This window comes from Biomphalaria glabrata, chromosome 4 (assembly GCF_947242115.1).
Source record: "Biomphalaria glabrata chromosome 4, xgBioGlab47.1, whole genome shotgun sequence".
NCBI classification, from domain to species: domain Eukaryota; kingdom Metazoa; phylum Mollusca; class Gastropoda; family Planorbidae; genus Biomphalaria; species Biomphalaria glabrata.
In genome coordinates, this window is record NC_074714.1 from 47,629,134 (window position 1) to 47,647,584 (window position 18,451).

At 33.3% G+C, this 18,451-nt stretch overlaps 1 protein-coding gene across 1 annotated transcript; it reads right to left on the reverse strand.

The window, feature by feature from the left end:
* LOC106074539 (uncharacterized) lies at window positions 1–18,411 on the reverse strand. Its single transcript, XM_056027195.1, has 7 exons — window positions 17,731–18,411; window positions 15,552–17,215; window positions 12,030–12,310; window positions 11,570–11,740; window positions 6,184–6,304; window positions 5,743–5,906; window positions 1–5,264 (listed from the first exon to the last, which is right to left on the reverse strand). Exons 1-7 carry the CDS (start codon window positions 18,392–18,394, stop codon window positions 3,770–3,772), a joined length of 4,560 nt encoding a protein of 1,519 aa, XP_055883170.1. The 5' UTR covers window positions 18,395–18,411; the 3' UTR covers window positions 1–3,769.
* Between the last annotated feature and the right edge of the window lie 40 nt (window positions 18,412–18,451).

Here is an 18,451-nt window from a genome sequence, read left to right on the forward strand (position 1 = left end):
TACAATTTGAAATCAAGTTTTAATTTAATACATAGGTATTTACAGCAAAACAAGGGAAATAAGATGTAAAACGTACAATGATATATTGATCTCTGACAGTGTACTACATAGAGGACATTAGTCACAGCCTACTTGAACACACACACACACACACAGTTTGATGACCAAGAAATGAAGACCACCACCAACTACAATCACAGAGAAAAGACAAAAGTTGCTGCCTCGAGTATCACACTAAGTAGTAGAGTACAAACAATGCTCTGTACTTCCAGACACACTCACAGAAAAGAGTCAAAAGATTGTCACTGGGAGCCAAAGGGGCCAGGTCACACAGTTTGTTTTTTTAAGAGTAGAAAACAAAAGAAGGTTTAGAGCTTTGGTCTCTAAGGAAATCAGAAGACAACTCCTCATCTAGAAATCAGAAGATTCTACCTCTAACATGTATGGAGAATATAATACAAAATAATTTAACATATAGATTATTCATATATAGATTGTTTAAAAGCTTACTTGAATCATAACAGCACTAATTAAAATACATATATATATACTGTTTGTAAATAAACATTTTTATTTAGTATCAGAAAATGCAAAGATTCTTACAGCTATTTATTTTTTATTGTTTAATGCTGAAAATGTTTGCATGTCTGTCTGAGTGTAATTGTCCAGAAAGAAAAAAAAACAAGACTGTAAAAGCTCAAGTTTATAAAAAGAATAAAAGAACACATTCTTCTAGATCAATGACAAGGAAACAGTATCAAATGGTACTTTCTGTCATCAAATGTATCAACCAATGAAGAGACAACACAAAAACAGTACACACACACATTTTGAAATGAAGTTAAACTAACTGAAGAGAATAAGAAATTCTTTCTAAAAAAAGAGACCAGTGGCATAGCCTGGGTGGGTGGGAAGTCCAAATTCGTAAATCCCCCCCCCCCCAGATCCCCAAATGAATGTCCTAACTTTATTTTACATTAAATATTCAAGATTACACCACTGCCATGTAATCTTGCTATGCACCTTGATTCAAAAAAATACTAGACAGCATTGATCTAGATGTTATAGATGACCTTTGCTGCACAGAAAGCACCACGTGAGGCGATATGAATGGACCTCATTCACCAATCGTAAACAAACAACATTTAGTCACGTGATCTTATTGATAAAACAACGAAAAAAACTGTCACGTGACAACCATCATGAATTAAACATGAGATCGTAAATTATATAGAAGAGATAGAGCACCACGTGGCTAAATGTTGTTTGTTTACAATTGGTGAATGAGGTCCATTGAGATTTGTCACTTGTGCATCATCTCACCACTTAACAATGGTATTACTTATTAAGAGTCTTAATGATTATTTCTTGTTAATTTTGCTTTCATCTTGTAGCAATTGGAATTTAGATGCATATTTATTAAGTATATTATTTCCTGTCATGATGCTGAATGCCAAAATGCAAGGATGCCTAAAAAGGTAAACTCCTGAGCTACGCCACTGAAAGAGACTAACATTTTGTAACATTTCATAAACCCACACATATACTTCTGTTGTGCATACAATAATTTCAACGGTATAGAAACAGAACAGGAATGCCACTAACAAAAAGATTGAAATGTCAAAAAAAAAAAAAAAAAAAAAAAAAAAAAGGGGGGGGGGGGCAGTAGAATTGAGATACATCTCTTCAAGAATTTGTCTTGCTGTTCAAAAGATCTGAAGACAAACTAGTGAGAGCCAAACAGGTGGACACACACACTGGTCAAACTTTAACAACACACAAGTCTACACTTCAATGCCTTATAGTCACTTAATTGTGATTTTTCTACTCAACTGAGGCCTAAGCCTTATACATGCTTTAATGTTTCCAGGTCAAAACTGTTAATTTCACAGCCTTTGAGAAAAGAAAAAAAAACTTTTCTTATAACGATTTATTTCTAATTCACTTTTTAATGTTATTTTAAAATCTATTTCTGACACCTTACAATAAAATTTACATGTACTTTTGATACATACATTTTTAAAATCTTTGCTAAGGTTTTCGAAGAAGAATGAATTTGAATCAAGATCCAGTCTAATTTAGAATTCAAGGCAAAAATCATGCTTGTGTAGCAAACTGCCAAGAAATGTAACAATTCATGGCAAATTCAAAGGAAAGACAATCCATCACTCCTACTTGAATCAAGCATTTTATGGTCCTTTGAAGCCTAGGTGGTCAGATAGATACTGCCAAGACAGAGTGACAGTTTCAGCCTCATTGCAGAAGTTTTAAGGTAAACCAACATTTTCATTTAGAAGTACGACAATAAAAGTAAAAAATAGAACAAACATTAAAAAAAAAAAATAACAACATGGGAAACAACCATCAAAAAAAAAAAAAATTGCACTGGTGTCTGGCCTGTGTGCTCCTGACACCTATAAACTAAATATCTAACAGCTTGACTCACCAAAACAAGAAAGTCAAGTATGCATATAATTTGGGGATCAAGTCAAACTACATCAACTTCAAATCAAAATAGATCTCTATTTACAAAATTTGTAAAATATACATGAAACATTTCTGGCACTAAATAGAAACAAGTCTTGCAATTAATTGTGGATTTGAGAACAAAGTTGGCAATAGAAAAACAAACATTTCACATCAATTGAGAAAATAGGTAACAAACAAAGCAGATTGATTGATAAACTATTGAACAACTTGAAATACAATGTACAATAAATAGAAGTAATGAAACAAATATGTACAGTGGGGGTTCAAGTCCTTGGCTGGGTACACATTTTCATTAGACAGAAGCTCTGATTCAATACAAGAGTGCACAGTGTGTATATTTTTTTTTTCTGTGTCATTCTTTATATAGTTCAGGGACCAAAGTTGTGGACTAATTTTAATATGTGGGTTTGGCTTTAAAAAGGACAAAATTAAATTTTACAATGCATAAACAAAAAAACTCCTAAAGAAAGTCATAATAAATAAAGAGAGTTTTTAATTTAATGAGCATATAGATTTTCCAATTTCTACAACAAACTAACTTTCAATTGTAGGTTTGAGATAAATAAAAAGATGCTACTAAACTTCTTCCACACTTGAAGAAATAACATTAAAATAGTCTGATTGTTGTTAAATTTAGAAAATCTTTTAAGAATCGAATACAAATGATGATTCATTCCTAATGACTAGAAAATTATATACTATTATCACTGCTATGTACATGTGGTGGTTAGTAAATGAAGACCCACAAAACTTAACTCTAAGATAATCAAATGTTTTTTTTTTAATTTGTAAAATTTGTTATCCATTTGTCAATACATTTTAAAATCTTTTTTTCTCTCAGAAATTACTGTATAATTTTATTAATTTTATGCATAAAATCTATTACCAATTAATTCGATTTTAGATGTTTTCAACAATTGAAAGATTACTGAAATCATTTCATGAAATTACATGTTCTTCCTTCTGGTGACTTCAGTATCATCCTAAGGGGTATATGTATCAAACGTCTATGTTTTTTTCTTGAAAACCATTTCTTAATGTTAGAATGACTTTTAATAATAGCATCAACGTATTGGTATGTCAATGTAGATAAGATAATAATACAAAGTGTAACAAAAAAAAAGTCAACAAGTCTATTGCCCAATGCTATACATACACAACAAATAGTAGATACAGTTGACATAGCTGTGGCCATCAAGAGAGCGTCTACAACACATAACATATGGCCAGATGTAACAGAGTGTGCATAATAGTTCCATAACAAATGACAAGTTCAACCTTACAATGATGAATGTGGGGTCATGTTGACCTCATCGGAGGTCATCTGAGGGATAAGGCTGTCTTGTGATTTTGATATTTTATAAGGAATGCCTTCATCACAAGGGTCCTCTGGCAAATGCTTCCGTTTTTTAGTTTCAGCTGAATCTGCCTCGTTGACTGTCTTTTCAGCTATGGTCTCACTATCACATCTGATTGGGTCACCTGATCCATATGTAGTGGGAGGCACAAAACTAGCTTTACAATCCAGAATGACCGTGCTGGGTGGGGAGATGCCTTCACCTGGCTGCATAGCAACAGAGTTTGGGAGTGAGCCAGGTTCAGAGGTGGACATGACAACATCAACCTTCTCATTAGAAGGCTGACTTACATGAGCTATTCTATGCACAGGTGTAACCTCAGCACTAGTTTCTGTTTCTTTGTCTAGAGGTAAGTTACAGCCATTAGTGATGCTTGGTTTTTCATCTATATTTTTGGGGGATAAGTTATCTTTGTCTCCAAGTGAGAGGTCATTTTTGTTTCTCTGTGATGTATCATCATTGTCTTTACATGAGGGTTCATCTTTACTTTCTTTGGCCTGACCATGATGCAATGACTTAGTGTGATCCTTTGAATGGCATGAGATTCTATGCTTATCAGATCTATGTTTATCAGATGAGGACGATGGCTTGGTTTTATGATCAGAACTGGACTTCACTGAATTGTGCTCACTCTTCTTTCTGTCACTAGACTTTGAAGAAGTGCTGGAAGTCTTACTAAATTTATCACTTGAATGTTTGTCTTTCTTGGCTGGACTTTCTGGCTTGGTCGTCTTACTGGAGGAGTCTTTCTTGGAGTCACTTCTGATAAGTGTCTTATCACTGCTGCAGTTAGTTTTTATAACCTTCTGGGTTTCCCGGTCTTGGCAGTTTTGTTTATCATCACTGCCCAATTTTATTTTAACATGCCCAGAAGATTTGTGATCTTTGATTAAGTCTGGCAGTTTGTGCTTGGCTGATTTGTCTGATAAAGACGTACTCTCGCCGTTGGTCAGCGTCTTTTTCTTGTCAGAATCAGATGAAGTTTTGGATTTGGATGAGCTATGCACCTTATCTGATCTAGATGATTGTTTATCTTTCCTGCTAGACTCTTTGTCAGTCTCCTTGCTGCTTTTTGAAACAGCTTTCAACTTGTCTTCATTAGAGACTTTCTGCTTTTCAAGATGACTGACTTTAGGCTGCTCTTCCTTAGTGAAGTTCAACTTATCATCAGGACGAGGTCTATCACTTTGATCTGATTTCTTGGTGACACCATGGTTTTTGTGTTTATCTGGGGTCTTTAAGTCAGATAAAATAGCTTGTGAGTTGATTACAGAGCTTGCTCCTTTATCTTTAACTGGTGAGGAATGGCTACGAGCAATGTCTTCCTCAAGTTCACATTTAACAGGTCTGTCTAGTGTATCCTCACTGACCTTGGTCTCCTCAGACTGTAGCAAATGTTTGTAGTAGGTTTTCAGTCTGAAGGAAGACAAAAAAAAAATGTCGTAAACAAAAATAAAAAAAAAAAAAAAAAAAAAAATTCTCACCTATCTAAGCCAAGAGCGGAGAACTTTATATTTTAGTTCACTACAATGTATGTATACAAATATAAGTCGTATAAAAAAGGGTTTCATTTTTCCCAAAGGCTTCTTTGCATTGACTTTGTTTACTTATCAAATACAGGTAGTAGTAATTAGCATTTACTTAATAAGTTTACCACAAGTGTTAACAAACAGCATGGAACAAAATGTTGAAATGATGGGCTTCTGACTCAAATTTGGACTGGCAACACATAGCATAGTGAAAAAAGTAGAAACAACAAAGCCAACAATAACAAGTAAATATGTAGGGAACTACTTTTATTGCCAAGTGTCCTGGGCTTAACCACTGTTCATGAAATCTTCTATCAATGAACAATTTCATTTTCAAGACCAGAAAAAAAATATTTGAAAGTTACCTAATGTGCCAAGCAATACTGGTGACGGCCGAGACAGATCTAAACTGGTGTATGACATTGCGGGGAATAAAATAGATGTCATTGTCTCTCAACTGTATGCGTGCATAACGAATCCCATCACGGCTTAACTGGTTAAGCTTCGCTTCTTCTACCCAAGTCACACACTGCAACAAAGTAAAACAGAAACTAAATGACTTTGACTCGTCTATTTCAAATTTATTATCAATTTGTACAATCCATAAAATAGCCATAAATTCTATACAGAAAATATAGCATACACAAAATATATATATTGTATAACACAAATTAACTCGCTTTGAAAAATAAAACCAACAACAAAGCAATTGGCTTGTGTGTAAAGAAAGATTATGTTGAAGATATATTAAACTATGTCTACTAAAGTTTTACACAAAAACAACAACAGACTAGCGTGAAACCAACCTGTGAAACTGGAGGCTCATGGAGGTCAAGTTGGAGAAGGTCAGACAGCTGGAGAAAGTCCCCCGGATGAAAACAGATGACATCCTTGACAACGCGACCTTCTGGAGGATGAAACTCATCACTTGAAGAGGAAAAAAAAAATGAAATAAACCAATTGATGTTAACTTTAGTCGAATAAATATTTAATGTTATTAATGTTAGGAAATTTTTTCATTAACATTAACCTTCCTCAACAAGAAAACAAAAATCAGGGAAAAACACACCAATTAAAACAATAACTGTTGTGTCATCAATGGATAGCAAAACCAGAATACTTGTGTTATAATTGTATCAATGACAGACCAGATGGGTGTGGGGAAGAGAAAAAGTGACTGGTCATTGTTCTTGTCTTAATAAAGGGATGATACCAACTAACAGCCCAGAATAGCCTCTACTCCTATGTTTGCTCTACCATTTGACCACATATCCCATTCAGTGTGTGACCATCATGAAAAGTAGCTTGGCATTAAGAAATTTTCTGTTTTCTGCAATGAGTGAAAGTGTTTTTAAAATTCTCCAATAGAATGTTTGAATTTAAAATGTCAATATAGTGTCACTTTGTAGCTGACTTCCAATGTACTCCATCACTGTGGTACAACTAGTTCATTGGGGTAATGTTAAAAGGTCAACAGAGTTCTGAAGAGCAAAGAGCATTTACTGTTGTTTCTTTGAGGGGGATAACTACCTAGCTAAAATTGAATTTTTTGCCCAGTTCTTACTCTGCCTGGCAACGCCTCATCTAAACTATTGCAACGTCTTGAAAACATCATTAAAAAAGCATCAACAATTACACTCACAACATTACCACATTTAAAGGATCTTTTTGAACAAAAGTGCCTAAGAAAAATTGAAAAATCTTGGAAGACAATGGCCACCTGCTACATCAGAACTATGTCAGGTCGCCGCAAAGTGGGCAACTGCTGTCAATCAAAACAAGAACAGGGCGGTACAAAAACTCGTTTGTCCCTCACTCGGTCAGACTCTATCACCGCCACTCATCTTATCTTATCTTATATAATACAGACGTTACTTCAAAAAAGAAGATGATTACGTCCTACGCGTCATGCATTTAGTCATGCATATTAACCAATGACTTAAATTCTGCCAAGTCACTGGTTTTCCTGGCTAGCTCAGGCAACCCATTCCATGCTCTAATAGCACTAGGGAAGAAGGAGTATTTGTACAAATTTGTCCTAGCATATGGGACGAGGAATGTGCCTTTATCTTTGTGTCTTTCAGAGTATTTTATTAAATTTTGTTTTTGTATTTGAAGATTATGGTTCAGTGTTTTATGTATGATTGCTACTTTACTTTTGAGCCTTCTGTCCTGAAGGCTTTCTAAATTTAGTGATTTTACTAAAGGTGTTACTCTAGTCAAATGTGAATATTCGTTTGTTATGAATCTCACTGCTCTATTTTGTGTCTGTTCCAGTTTCTTAATGTTTTCTTGAGTTGAGGGGTCCCAAACGGAGGATGCATATTCTATTATTGGCCTAACCAAGGTTAAGTAACATTTTAGTTTTATGTTCTTATTTGATTTATAGAAATTTCTTTTAATAAATCCTAATGCTTTGTTTGATTTTTTTGTAGTTTCATCAATATGTGGATTCCATGATAGTTTTTCATTTATTATAACACCTAGGTATTTTGCGTTTTTAGTCTGTGATACTGGTTTGCCATGAATAAGATAAGTGGAATTAATTTGTTTTAGTTTTTTTGTTACTCTTAACAACTGACATTTTTCTGGGTGGAAAGACATGCTCCAATTTGATTCCCATTTCTGTAATTCATCTAATTCTCTTTGTAAAATATCTGTGTCTTGTGTTGTTTTTATTGTTCTATATATTATGCAATCGTCTGCAAATAATCTGACTTTTGTTCCTGAACTAATGCAATTTGGTAAATCATTTATGTAAATTAAAAATAGTAGTGGACCCAAGACTGTACCTTGAGGTACACCTGAGTTTACTGTTATCGGTGTTGATTTAGAGCCATTTATTATTACAGTTTGTTCTCTCCCTATCAGAAAGTCTTTAATCCACTGATGCAGTGGACCATTAATGCCGAAATATTTTAATTTTTTAAGCAAACTATGGTGGTGAACTTTGTCAAAAGCCTTAGAAAAATCTAGTAAGATAGCATCTATTTGTTCACTATTATCTAAACCTTTTGAAAAATCATCAATTAGTCCTATTAGTTGTGTTTCACATGATCTATATTTCCTAAAGCCATGTTGGTATGGTGTGAGGACATTATGTTTGTCTAAGTGGTTTATGATGTTGCTACATATTATGTGTTCTAGGATTTTACATGTGATGCTGGTAAGTGATACTGGTCTGTAGTTCCCTGGGTCAGATTTTTCTCCTTTTTTAAATAGGGGGGTGACATTAGCTTCTTTCCAGTCCTTTGGTACTCTGCCCTGGTTAAATGAAGCCTGAAAGAGTATTTTGAACACTGGGGCTAGCTCATTACTTAGTTCTTTGAGTAATCTAGCTGGAATACCATCAGGTCCAGAAGCTTTATTTGGTTTGGTGTTGGCTAATAGTTTCTGAATTCCATTTTCTTGTACTACTATATCTTCTATGTTGTCTACTTGGTTCAAATTCAGTAATATGTCTTTGTCTCCTGGGGCTGAGAATGCTGATGCAAAGTATTTGTTTAGAATGTTTGCTTTAGTTTCATTATCATTATGTATTATGTTATGTTCATCTTTTAATGGCGCTACGCCTGTTGTTTCCATTTTCTTAGACTTAATGTATGACCATAGGTTTTTGTTGTTATCTTTAGATATTACATTGTTTATGTATTCACTCTGCAGCTGTCTGCTTACTTTTTGGGTTAAGTGTTTAATTTTTATATACTTTTTGTAAACTCTTTCTGCATTAGTTTCTTTAAATTTTCTATAGAGGTTTTCCTTCTGTTTACAAAGCTTCTTTAGTCTATTATTAAACCAGCATTTATTTATTTTGTTTGATGTGTATTTAGTTGGTATATGATTTTCTATTATGCTTTTAAGATGGTTTTTAATGAAATTCCAGAGGTCATCGACTGGTTGGTTAATGTCTTTTTCTAATAAGAATGTTTGTTGAAAGTTTAGTGCAGCTTGGTGTAGTTGTGTTAGGTTACATTTATTCCAGAGTAAGATTTTTCTTTTGAGTTTTGTATTGGCTACTGCTTTTATCTGACTGTGTATTTTTATGATCTCATGGTCTGATAGACCAGGGATAATTTCATAATCAACTACTAATCCAGGTCTGTTGGTTAAGAAGAGATCTAATGTGTTGTTTAATCTAGTTGGCTTTTTAATGATTTGATCTAAACTTAGGTTGTGTAAAGTTTCTATGAAAAGCTCATTTATGTCCTTAAGGTTTTGGTGTTTATCTATGGTTAGTGTTTTCCAATTTATATCAGGTAGGTTGAAATCACCCATAATCCAAAAAACTGCATTTTTATTTGTCTCTTTAAGTGTAGTAATCTGATTACATAGTTCCTGCATGTATTCTAAACTAGAATTTGGTGGTCTGTAAATGCTGCCTATTATTAGGGATGTTGAGGTGGTATTAATTTTACAAAATGTTGATTCTACATTTTTTGAGTTAGGTAAGGTAATTTCTTCTGCTATAAGAGTGTTTTTTATTGCTAAAAGAACTCCTCCATGATTATCAGCCCTATCTTTTCTAAAAATTTCATAATTACTATTGAAAATTTCTGCATTATAAATTTCAGGATGCAGCCAAGTTTCTGTTCCTGCAATTATGTCTGGTTTCTCACATTCTAATAAAATTTCTAAGTCTGCTGTTTTGTTCCTAATGCTTTGAAAATTTATAACTAAGGTTTTAAGGTATTTTGGTATTACTTCTTTAGTAGGTTTGTTTAGTGAGGCTGTTGTATTAATTTTAGTAGATTTAGGTTTAACAGGAGTGGATCTGGCTAGTGGTTGGTGAGTTTGGTTCGGGATGGTGTTTAGGATGTTGTATGGGTTAGAAGTGTCCGCATCAAAGGAATCAAACAGTCCTGATGTAAACTGAGGTAACCCACACGGTACACAGTGCCATGATGCGTCTTTGTTGCCTAAGGCATAATACACAGGTGTATTCATATGGAGACATGATGCATGATACCATTCATCGCACGTGTCACATTGAATGGCTTTCTGTTTCAGGGTGCATATTTTTTTGCAGATGTTGCATCTATCTTTAGATCTAGGCCCTGGATTTGACTCTACATCTCCTGCCATTAATATTAACAGTGATAGGTATTTATTTCTGCTGTGTCTGATTGAGAACTTCCATTTGTGATGGGTAATCTTCTTTAATGTTATAGATGTGTATGTTAGGTTATTTTTGAAGTTGCATTGTTCTAAAGTGTGATGATTGATTATGACTGTTGTTTCCTTTTTAAGTTTAGTGTTGACAAAGGTAGATCTAGTTCTGTGTTCAGCTAGTGTGCATTTGGTGATTATTAGGATAAATAGCCAGAGCAATTTCATGATGACTGTTCTTGATTTTAGTTTTTAAAGGAGTCTAGTCTAAATCTAGTTTAAGGTTTACAATGCCTAAGTTAAGTCTAAATCTAAAGTGAAAGCTAGTTTACAATGACAATTAAATCAAATCAAATGGTTTATTAAATTCAAAATGTGGACCTAGACTAGATTCTAGATCTAATTCTAGATCAATATATTTACGTGTATAACTAACTACATAGAATATTACTATTAGTTATTATTAGTAGTATTAGTAGATGATTAGTAGATCTAAAGCCTTAATTAAAGTCTAAGTCTAACACTAGACAGACTAGATCTAAAATCTAAGGATATAATAATAATAAATTTTTATATATAGACTAGATTCTAGATCTAATAAATTATAAGGATTAGTGAGGATTAGTGAGACAAAATAGTCCTAAGCTAAGAATTGTTAATTTGAATTAATTAGTAGAAAAAATGCTGAATTAAGTTAAATATATAATTTAAAGATATTAGTTTATTAGTTAAATAGCTCATGAACATGAAATGCACCAAGATACATGTGTGTGTAGTCGCTGAATGAACTCTTTATGTTGTCTGTTGTATTTATGTGTATTTTTCTGTTGTGTTGTCTTTATATGAGAAAAGAGTCCTTGTAATCACAACAAATTTCCGTAAGGATCAATAAAGCAATCTTAGTCTTAGTCAACAGAAATGTTATTCACTGTAAAAAACACTATCTCTTTTGAGTTATATAACACAGATTTTGATGTTAGCATAGTGACACAACATAATTGAAAGCTTTTTATCTAGGATTTTTAAAATGGAAGAATAGAGCGTTTCAAGCCAAAATTCGTATGATGATTAGGATAAAGTACTTACTTATCTCCCCTTTTATAAACTGCTTTTAACATGCCAACAGCAGCTGTGGTTCTTCTCTCTGGTCCATGATCAACATGATCAGCGTGACATCTAGTGCGATCTTCAAAGAGAAACTCACGAGGTTCAGATGCACGTGGTAAATAATGCAAATTTTTTAATTCGTTAGCTCCCCTGGAATGTAGAAACAACATTTTTAAAAAAATGTTTAATAAAATGTGTGAACAATCATTTCTCTCTTCATTTTAGTGTCCAAACATTTAATGCAAGTTGGAGTTTAATGACTAAACATCTCTACTAGATTTTAATCCCCAAAACCACATTCTCTCCATATACCAGAGTTCAATAGGGACAAGCCCCCCACTTTCATTTCTTTTTAAATTACATTTGTTTAATAAAAAGCCAACACAAAAGAAAATTAAAACTAGCGCTGTGTACCAATTGCTATTGCTATAAACCATACCTTTTCCTTTTCAAGGGGGATTTGGACATTTCAGCAGGTGGTATCATCTGTTCACCAGGTCTGGTCCATAAAATGGGACCATCATCACTTTCCTTACGAGATGCCATCTTTACTTTAGAAAGACGACCCCAAGGTGTCACAGCTCTAATGAAAGCATCTGATTCAAGTGTGTCAAGTAGCTCAGGGAAAAAGTCACCAGCTTCTTCATTGACTTTCCCGACAAGACTGACCTGGTCAAGGCCACCACCACGAAACACACCTCCCTTGTAAGTTTGATCAATCTGGAAAAACAGATGCAGATGTATCAAAACTTTTAGATCAACAATTTCTTCATATTGCTGTAAAGTTGTTACTTTTCAACCAACAAAATGAGTTACCAAGTACTAACTCTGAATGCGCATGAATGTAGAATATCAACATTTTGGGTTTTAGTGAACTGTCATACATTATATTATACATAAGTCTGGATTTTAGATTTTTAAAAAGGATTTTCCAATGTTGCAATCAACATTTATATTCATAGTCCTAAAGCTTAAATGATCCATAGGTGTAATAAAACTGGAAGAAAGACTATTGGCAGAAACAATAATTAAAAGAAATTTAATAAAAAGGAAATTAAATGTTTTTTGGGGGGTTAACCTCATCAATCATTCCATTATACTGTCTTGACTGGCTCTGTGTGTGTGTTAATCAAAATCAGAAAATTAATTTTGGTTTAGTAAAGGGATCCCAATGAATGTATTGTATAGTTAGCTCCAGACTGACAATAAGGCCCATTTATGTACTTCCGAAAATAGGCACTACATGGACTTTAGTATTTGTTTCAATCATAGTCGAAGAACAACATTATTTAAATACAGTTGACTCTTGAGAATTGGATGGTTATGGGACCAGAAGGGTGTTGGTTAGAAGGGTTGGCTGTACTTCAAAGAATTTAACCATAATATATAATATATATATGTCAAGAAAATTCTATTTAAGATGAAATAATATATTCTCTTATAAATATATTTATCACTTACAAGACTATAGAACAGGGGTCTTCAACCTGTTTTGGCCTACTGCTCCCTTTTCATCTTTTTTCTTTAAAAAAAATTCCCCCAGCACCCCCCTCTAAGAAAAACACTTATGAAGAAGCATGAGAAGGCAAAGTTGAACAAAATGTCATTTATTTATTAATTTTTTTGCTGTCAATAACACTTATCCAGCACGGGAGACGACCGCATACCTGAGGCGATCTTCTTTGGCGAGCTTAGAGCAGGGCAGAGTTACAGAGGTGCCCCCCGTAAGCACTAAAATGATGCCCTCACTGGCATAGAGGAAAAGTAATTGGCAGCATTATCAGGCAGCAGATGGTCTCTCAGAGAGACAGAGAGCTCTCACAAAAGCTGCGAGACAAACATTTGAGACTCAAAGAAAAGCCATTATTGAAGACAGGATAGAAAACTTAAATAGACTGCAAGCAGACAACGGCTTTGTCTGCACACGATTCGGGAAAATATGAAGGTCGCAACTGGGTTTATGTAAATATGTGAAACACTGCACTCAGCCATAATCTTCGGAATCTAAGGCATTGCAAATATTATCATTATACAAAAATTATGTCAAATAATTTGCAGTGATTACACGCAAAAATTATTCTGATTTTCATGACTTTCTTTCAAATCCTAAGAATAGACCCCTTTTAAATTTTGGAATATTAGGGCCTACTGTTTTCAGGTTTGATTGTAAATTTAGTTTTATTTTTAATATACACATTATTATTGCTGAATTCACTACAAAATGAAATTAAGCTAATGGGAACCATTGTGCCTCCTGCAGTCTGACATTATTAGAAATTTCAAAGCTTTAAATTAGTCAAAGATAGGCGAAGGTCTAACCTCTAGTAGCTACATCCAATTTATTTCTTTGCTTATTCATTAAGTTTGTTATGCATTAAATCTAGGAAAAGCTAAACCATAATTCCATTTTCGACCGCAGTTTTGGAATTTTACTGATAGCGATAGCGCCCCCGTTGAAGACCACTGCTATAGAATTATAAACAATAGATGAAAAAGAAAAATACTTTAAAAGACATTTTTAAGCTTTCACACACTGTACTACTTTACAATTTAAGCATACATTGAAATTAATTTCATTTATGTCAGCACTGCATGGGATTACTGAGTATGTTGGATTATCAAGTGTCAGGCTATTAAGAGTCAGCTTTATTTCCAAATTTACCTTGATTAAAATATAATAATCTTTGATTTTCTGACATTTATGATTAACTTTTATTTTTGTAAAAATGATAAGAACAATTAAAAATTAGAAACAGACACTTTTATATGAGTTAGTCCCTGTCCTGTCAATAAAAGTTTTAAATCCAAAATCTCCTAGTCTTAGATTATAAAATAATATTTTTTTTTTACAGATTGCACTTGTATATTCAAAGACTGGCCTCTTTAGTCACAAGAGAGGTTGCAATGGGAAAAAAATCATAAATTGCCTAAAAAAAAATAGTTTGCTATCAAACCACATTTTTTGTATAAAAATAGTTCAAAGATCATGATGCTTTTTGGTTTCAAGAGATGGCATCAGACATACATGCTTATTATTTATATTTAAAATGTCTAATTACCAGAATATAAAACAAATTGTTAATCTTATAAAAAAAAATGTGAAGATGCATACTTGGTGAAAACTAATTTATAAATGGGTTATGAATCAATAGAAGAGAAAACCATTCTAAGGTCTCAGTAGAATGAGATGGTGAACCTGGCTTTTAAAAGTCTAAAGAGAATATATAGAATAAGTGGGATTTTAAATGTTAGATGTTAAATTATTTTAAATTTTATATAATATTCAATTTAAGTTAAATTGAATAGTTTCAAAAATAATGTGTTTTGATATCACAATAATTTTATATAGACCTACATCTGTCTATAGATAAATATGTTGTGTGTGTATGTTTATATAGAGAACTTGTCAATATTTAAGAAATATATGTTAAACTGAGTAAACAATGGTTTATGAACATTTTCTGGATTATGCTCTATTTTTTAGTTTGTGCACTAAATATTTGACATACAAACCTTAATAAAAATTCTTTTTCAAGTTAATTTTTAAGCACTAAAAAATTTTAACCAAATGATTTTTATCATTAAACTTGTGAGTTGTGTTTTAATAAGCTTTTGTTTTAAAGGAGTATTTTTTTAATGTTCTTTAAGTTGCATTAATTTTCAATACAAAAGAAAAGTTGGATTTTAAATATATATCACTGAGTTTGTAAAAATCAACATTTAATGTAAATTTCATAAATAAGAGACTTAGGAAATGCTGTTTATATAAGATCTGACAGTGTTATTTGGTGCATGAATCATATTTCTGTTCTACTTTTCTTAATACCTTAATTTTACTTGCTTCTTTATACTTGTGTATATATTCATCAAATATACATTAAAAAAAATAAAGACATAAAAAAACAAAAACAAATGTTAGCTTCACTTTAAAAAAGAATTAAAAAAAAAAGAAACAACTTACTTGTTCTCTGAATTTTTCTAAAGTTGTTGTCTCTATATCAGACTTTCCTTTATTTCCAGTTTTGACTGAAAGATGTGGATAATGATCCACCAAATAATCCAAGAAATCAGGCATAGGCCTAGAAGCACTGTGAACGATTCCCATGACAAATCTGCTTTCTCCTTCTACCACTTCTCCAAATACAAGATCAAAATAATGATCTACAAATTCTTCTAAAGTTTTGCTGTCCATTTCGGCAAGCTCATCGTGATAAGCATGAAGCACAAAAGCACCTCCATTAGTGTGCCTTTCAACGTATATATACTTTCTAAAACGTGGTTGAATAATGTCAAGAAAATAGTCTGTGCTCGAGTTGAGGCGATAGAGCGACTGGGAGTAGGTCATTGGACCTTCTTTAGGCATAACTGGATCATGTGCTAAATATGAGTCTGTCTGAACACCTCTGCTCTCCCTTGACCTTGAAGATCTATAGTTTGAATGCTTATGATCTTTAGAGGTCTTTGACGAGTGTGACCTGGATGAAGACGAGGAGGATTTCGTAGAGCTATGCTCTCTGCTTAAATTAGATTTGTGCTTGTCACTGTGGTGGCTGCCAGATTCACATTTGGACTGTTCTGATTTGGATGATAAATGTTTATGCTGCTTTTCTTTATTTGAAGAATCAACAGGTTTGTTGCAAACATGTTTTGAATCACCGTTCGACATTGATGCTTTCATTTTCTTATCATCTGGTTTTTTGTTCATTTCACTTGAGTGCTGTTCTATTGCTGTGGTATTGCTTAATGAATTTTTACAATGGCTGGCTAGCTGCTTGCTAGCAAATGTATCACATTTTATCTCAGCAGTTAAACTACTATTTTGAGAATCTTGTACTTCTAGCTTAACTAAAGTCTTTTGTTCATTATTGAATACATCTGTTTTAATTGCATGGGAGTGTAATTTATTTAAGGAATTAGAAGTGATGTCACTTACTGGTTCTTCTTTAAAGAACAGTTCTGTTTTAGTTTCTATGATATGTCCACTGGTTTCAAGTGGGATCATTTTCTGTTCCTGGCTCTCATCAAGTGAAACCTTCATTCCTTCTTGTGAGCCCAGTGGATTGTGAAGGCTAAGCTGTATGGGATTCTCTACCTGATTTTTATTCTCTTCTGAAGGTAGTGATTTTGGAGTTTCTACTTCTGCTGTGGAATTTGAAACTATACTGTGGCTGTCTATATGCAAAGCACAATCTGCATTTACATTACTGTCTGCAGCAGGTGCATTATCACTTATCCTGCTGGCAGCACTCGATGTGCAACTATTGCTTGAGGTATGATTCGATGAGTTTTTCCCCTTGTCATCCACTAAGCAAGCACCAGCTGATTTTGAAGCTGCTTTCAAAGGATCCCGAATCAATATTTTTAAAGGTGAGAGCTGCAACAGTTCACGCTCTCCATCCAAGTTATCACCTGGAGATTCTTGCTTTTTAGCTGAGTGCTTCTTATGATTTCCTTGATGATGGTGATGGCTGTGATGATGATGATGGTGGTGGTGTTTCTTGTTGTTTATGGGTAGCTCTGATAAAGTCTTGTCTCGTAGATCACTATTGCTAATAGGTAGCTTGTGTGCCTGAAGACTGATTGCTTTAGTCTCTATTTCTTTAACTTTCTCAGCCTTGTTTATAGCTATAGAAAGAAAAGAAAAATTGTAATTTTAAAACTTCACTTATTAAAATTTTCTACAATAGCTAATTATACATTTACCAGATGAATTTTTATCCTTTTTGAAGTTCCGCCAAAACAAATTCCTCCCAAATAAAAGATGCATAGATACAAATACGATAATGTGCTGTAAGCAGTGTAAAACAAGGGTGTGCAGTAGCAGTGTTTCCTCTAGTTTTTTTTGATATACTAGATTTACAGTATACATATATATTATATAAAATAATAATAATCGCGCACCATACTACCACAATTATCAATTTTAAAAACCATCAAAATAAAGACTAATTGATAAAAATAAGGTGAGGTGTTCAATATGGGAGGCAAAAGAGGGATGTTCCACCATAAAGCAGCTTTACTCCAGTAAAATCTAGCCTCAAATGCAGCTTTACATCCAATTTAAATTTAGATTTAATTAGGAAAAAAATTAAAGTATTGTCAATTTTAGAATTTAATTAGGCTAATAATAGAAAGCCTACCTATTTGCTCTGATGAATGTAATGAAATTTTTAAGCTTTGCACTGGGGATTTTGTCCTAGGTGAGACACTTTTGCTTCTTCCTGGAGAAATCGGTAAGATGTCAGCATCTGTGGGTGATGTAAAGCGGGTATCTTTACCCTTTTCATAATCATCAACATAACCAGAACTTGACAATCTACGATAATCATGTTGAATACGCTTTCGTTTACCTTCTGGGCTTGGGTTTTCACAAGTTTGGGGAGATACTGCATGAATAGCATGAAATGAATTGTTATTACTATTGTTATAGAAACATATTTGAGGTATTTGCAGTTTTAAACGTTTTGAGTTCTGCCCTGAGAGTATATTGTTATCCTCTTCATTATTGTCACTGGTGAAAAATGTCTCCAATTGACTTCTTTCGTCACCTACGTGACTAAACACATGTCTCACTTTGGAGGAATCGCCGGAGGTTTCGGAGTCTACTGCCAGTGTTTTTGGTACACATTCTGCAGTATTATTGACAATAAATTCACCTCCTTTTGATAAATAGTGAGTGTCTTTTACATTATCCAAAGTAAATGAAAGGTCATCATTTTGTAAACTGAAATCTTTTTGTGAAATCGTGACACTATCAAATGTTGTTTTATCGTTTTGTAAACAAATTTTTTGATCGTCGGCCATTTTGATTAGGCCTGCCAAATGTTGGTCAATAAACACAATAAGAGACATTTTTTGATT

Excerpts from the sequence above, each read along its gene's own strand:
- LOC106074539 (XM_056027195.1), bottom strand. The coding sequence starts at position 18,394 with ATGGCCGACGATCAAAAAATTTGTTTACAAAACGATAAAACAACATTT. Across the intron at positions 12,311-15,551 it reads TAGAAAAATTCAGAGAACAA|ATTGATCAAACTTACAAGGG; the intron begins GTAAGTTGTTTC and ends CTGTTTTTCCAG. Across the intron at positions 5,265-5,742 it reads AGTATTGCTTGGCACATTAG|ACTGAAAACCTACTACAAAC; the intron begins GTAACTTTCAAA and ends GTCTTCCTTCAG.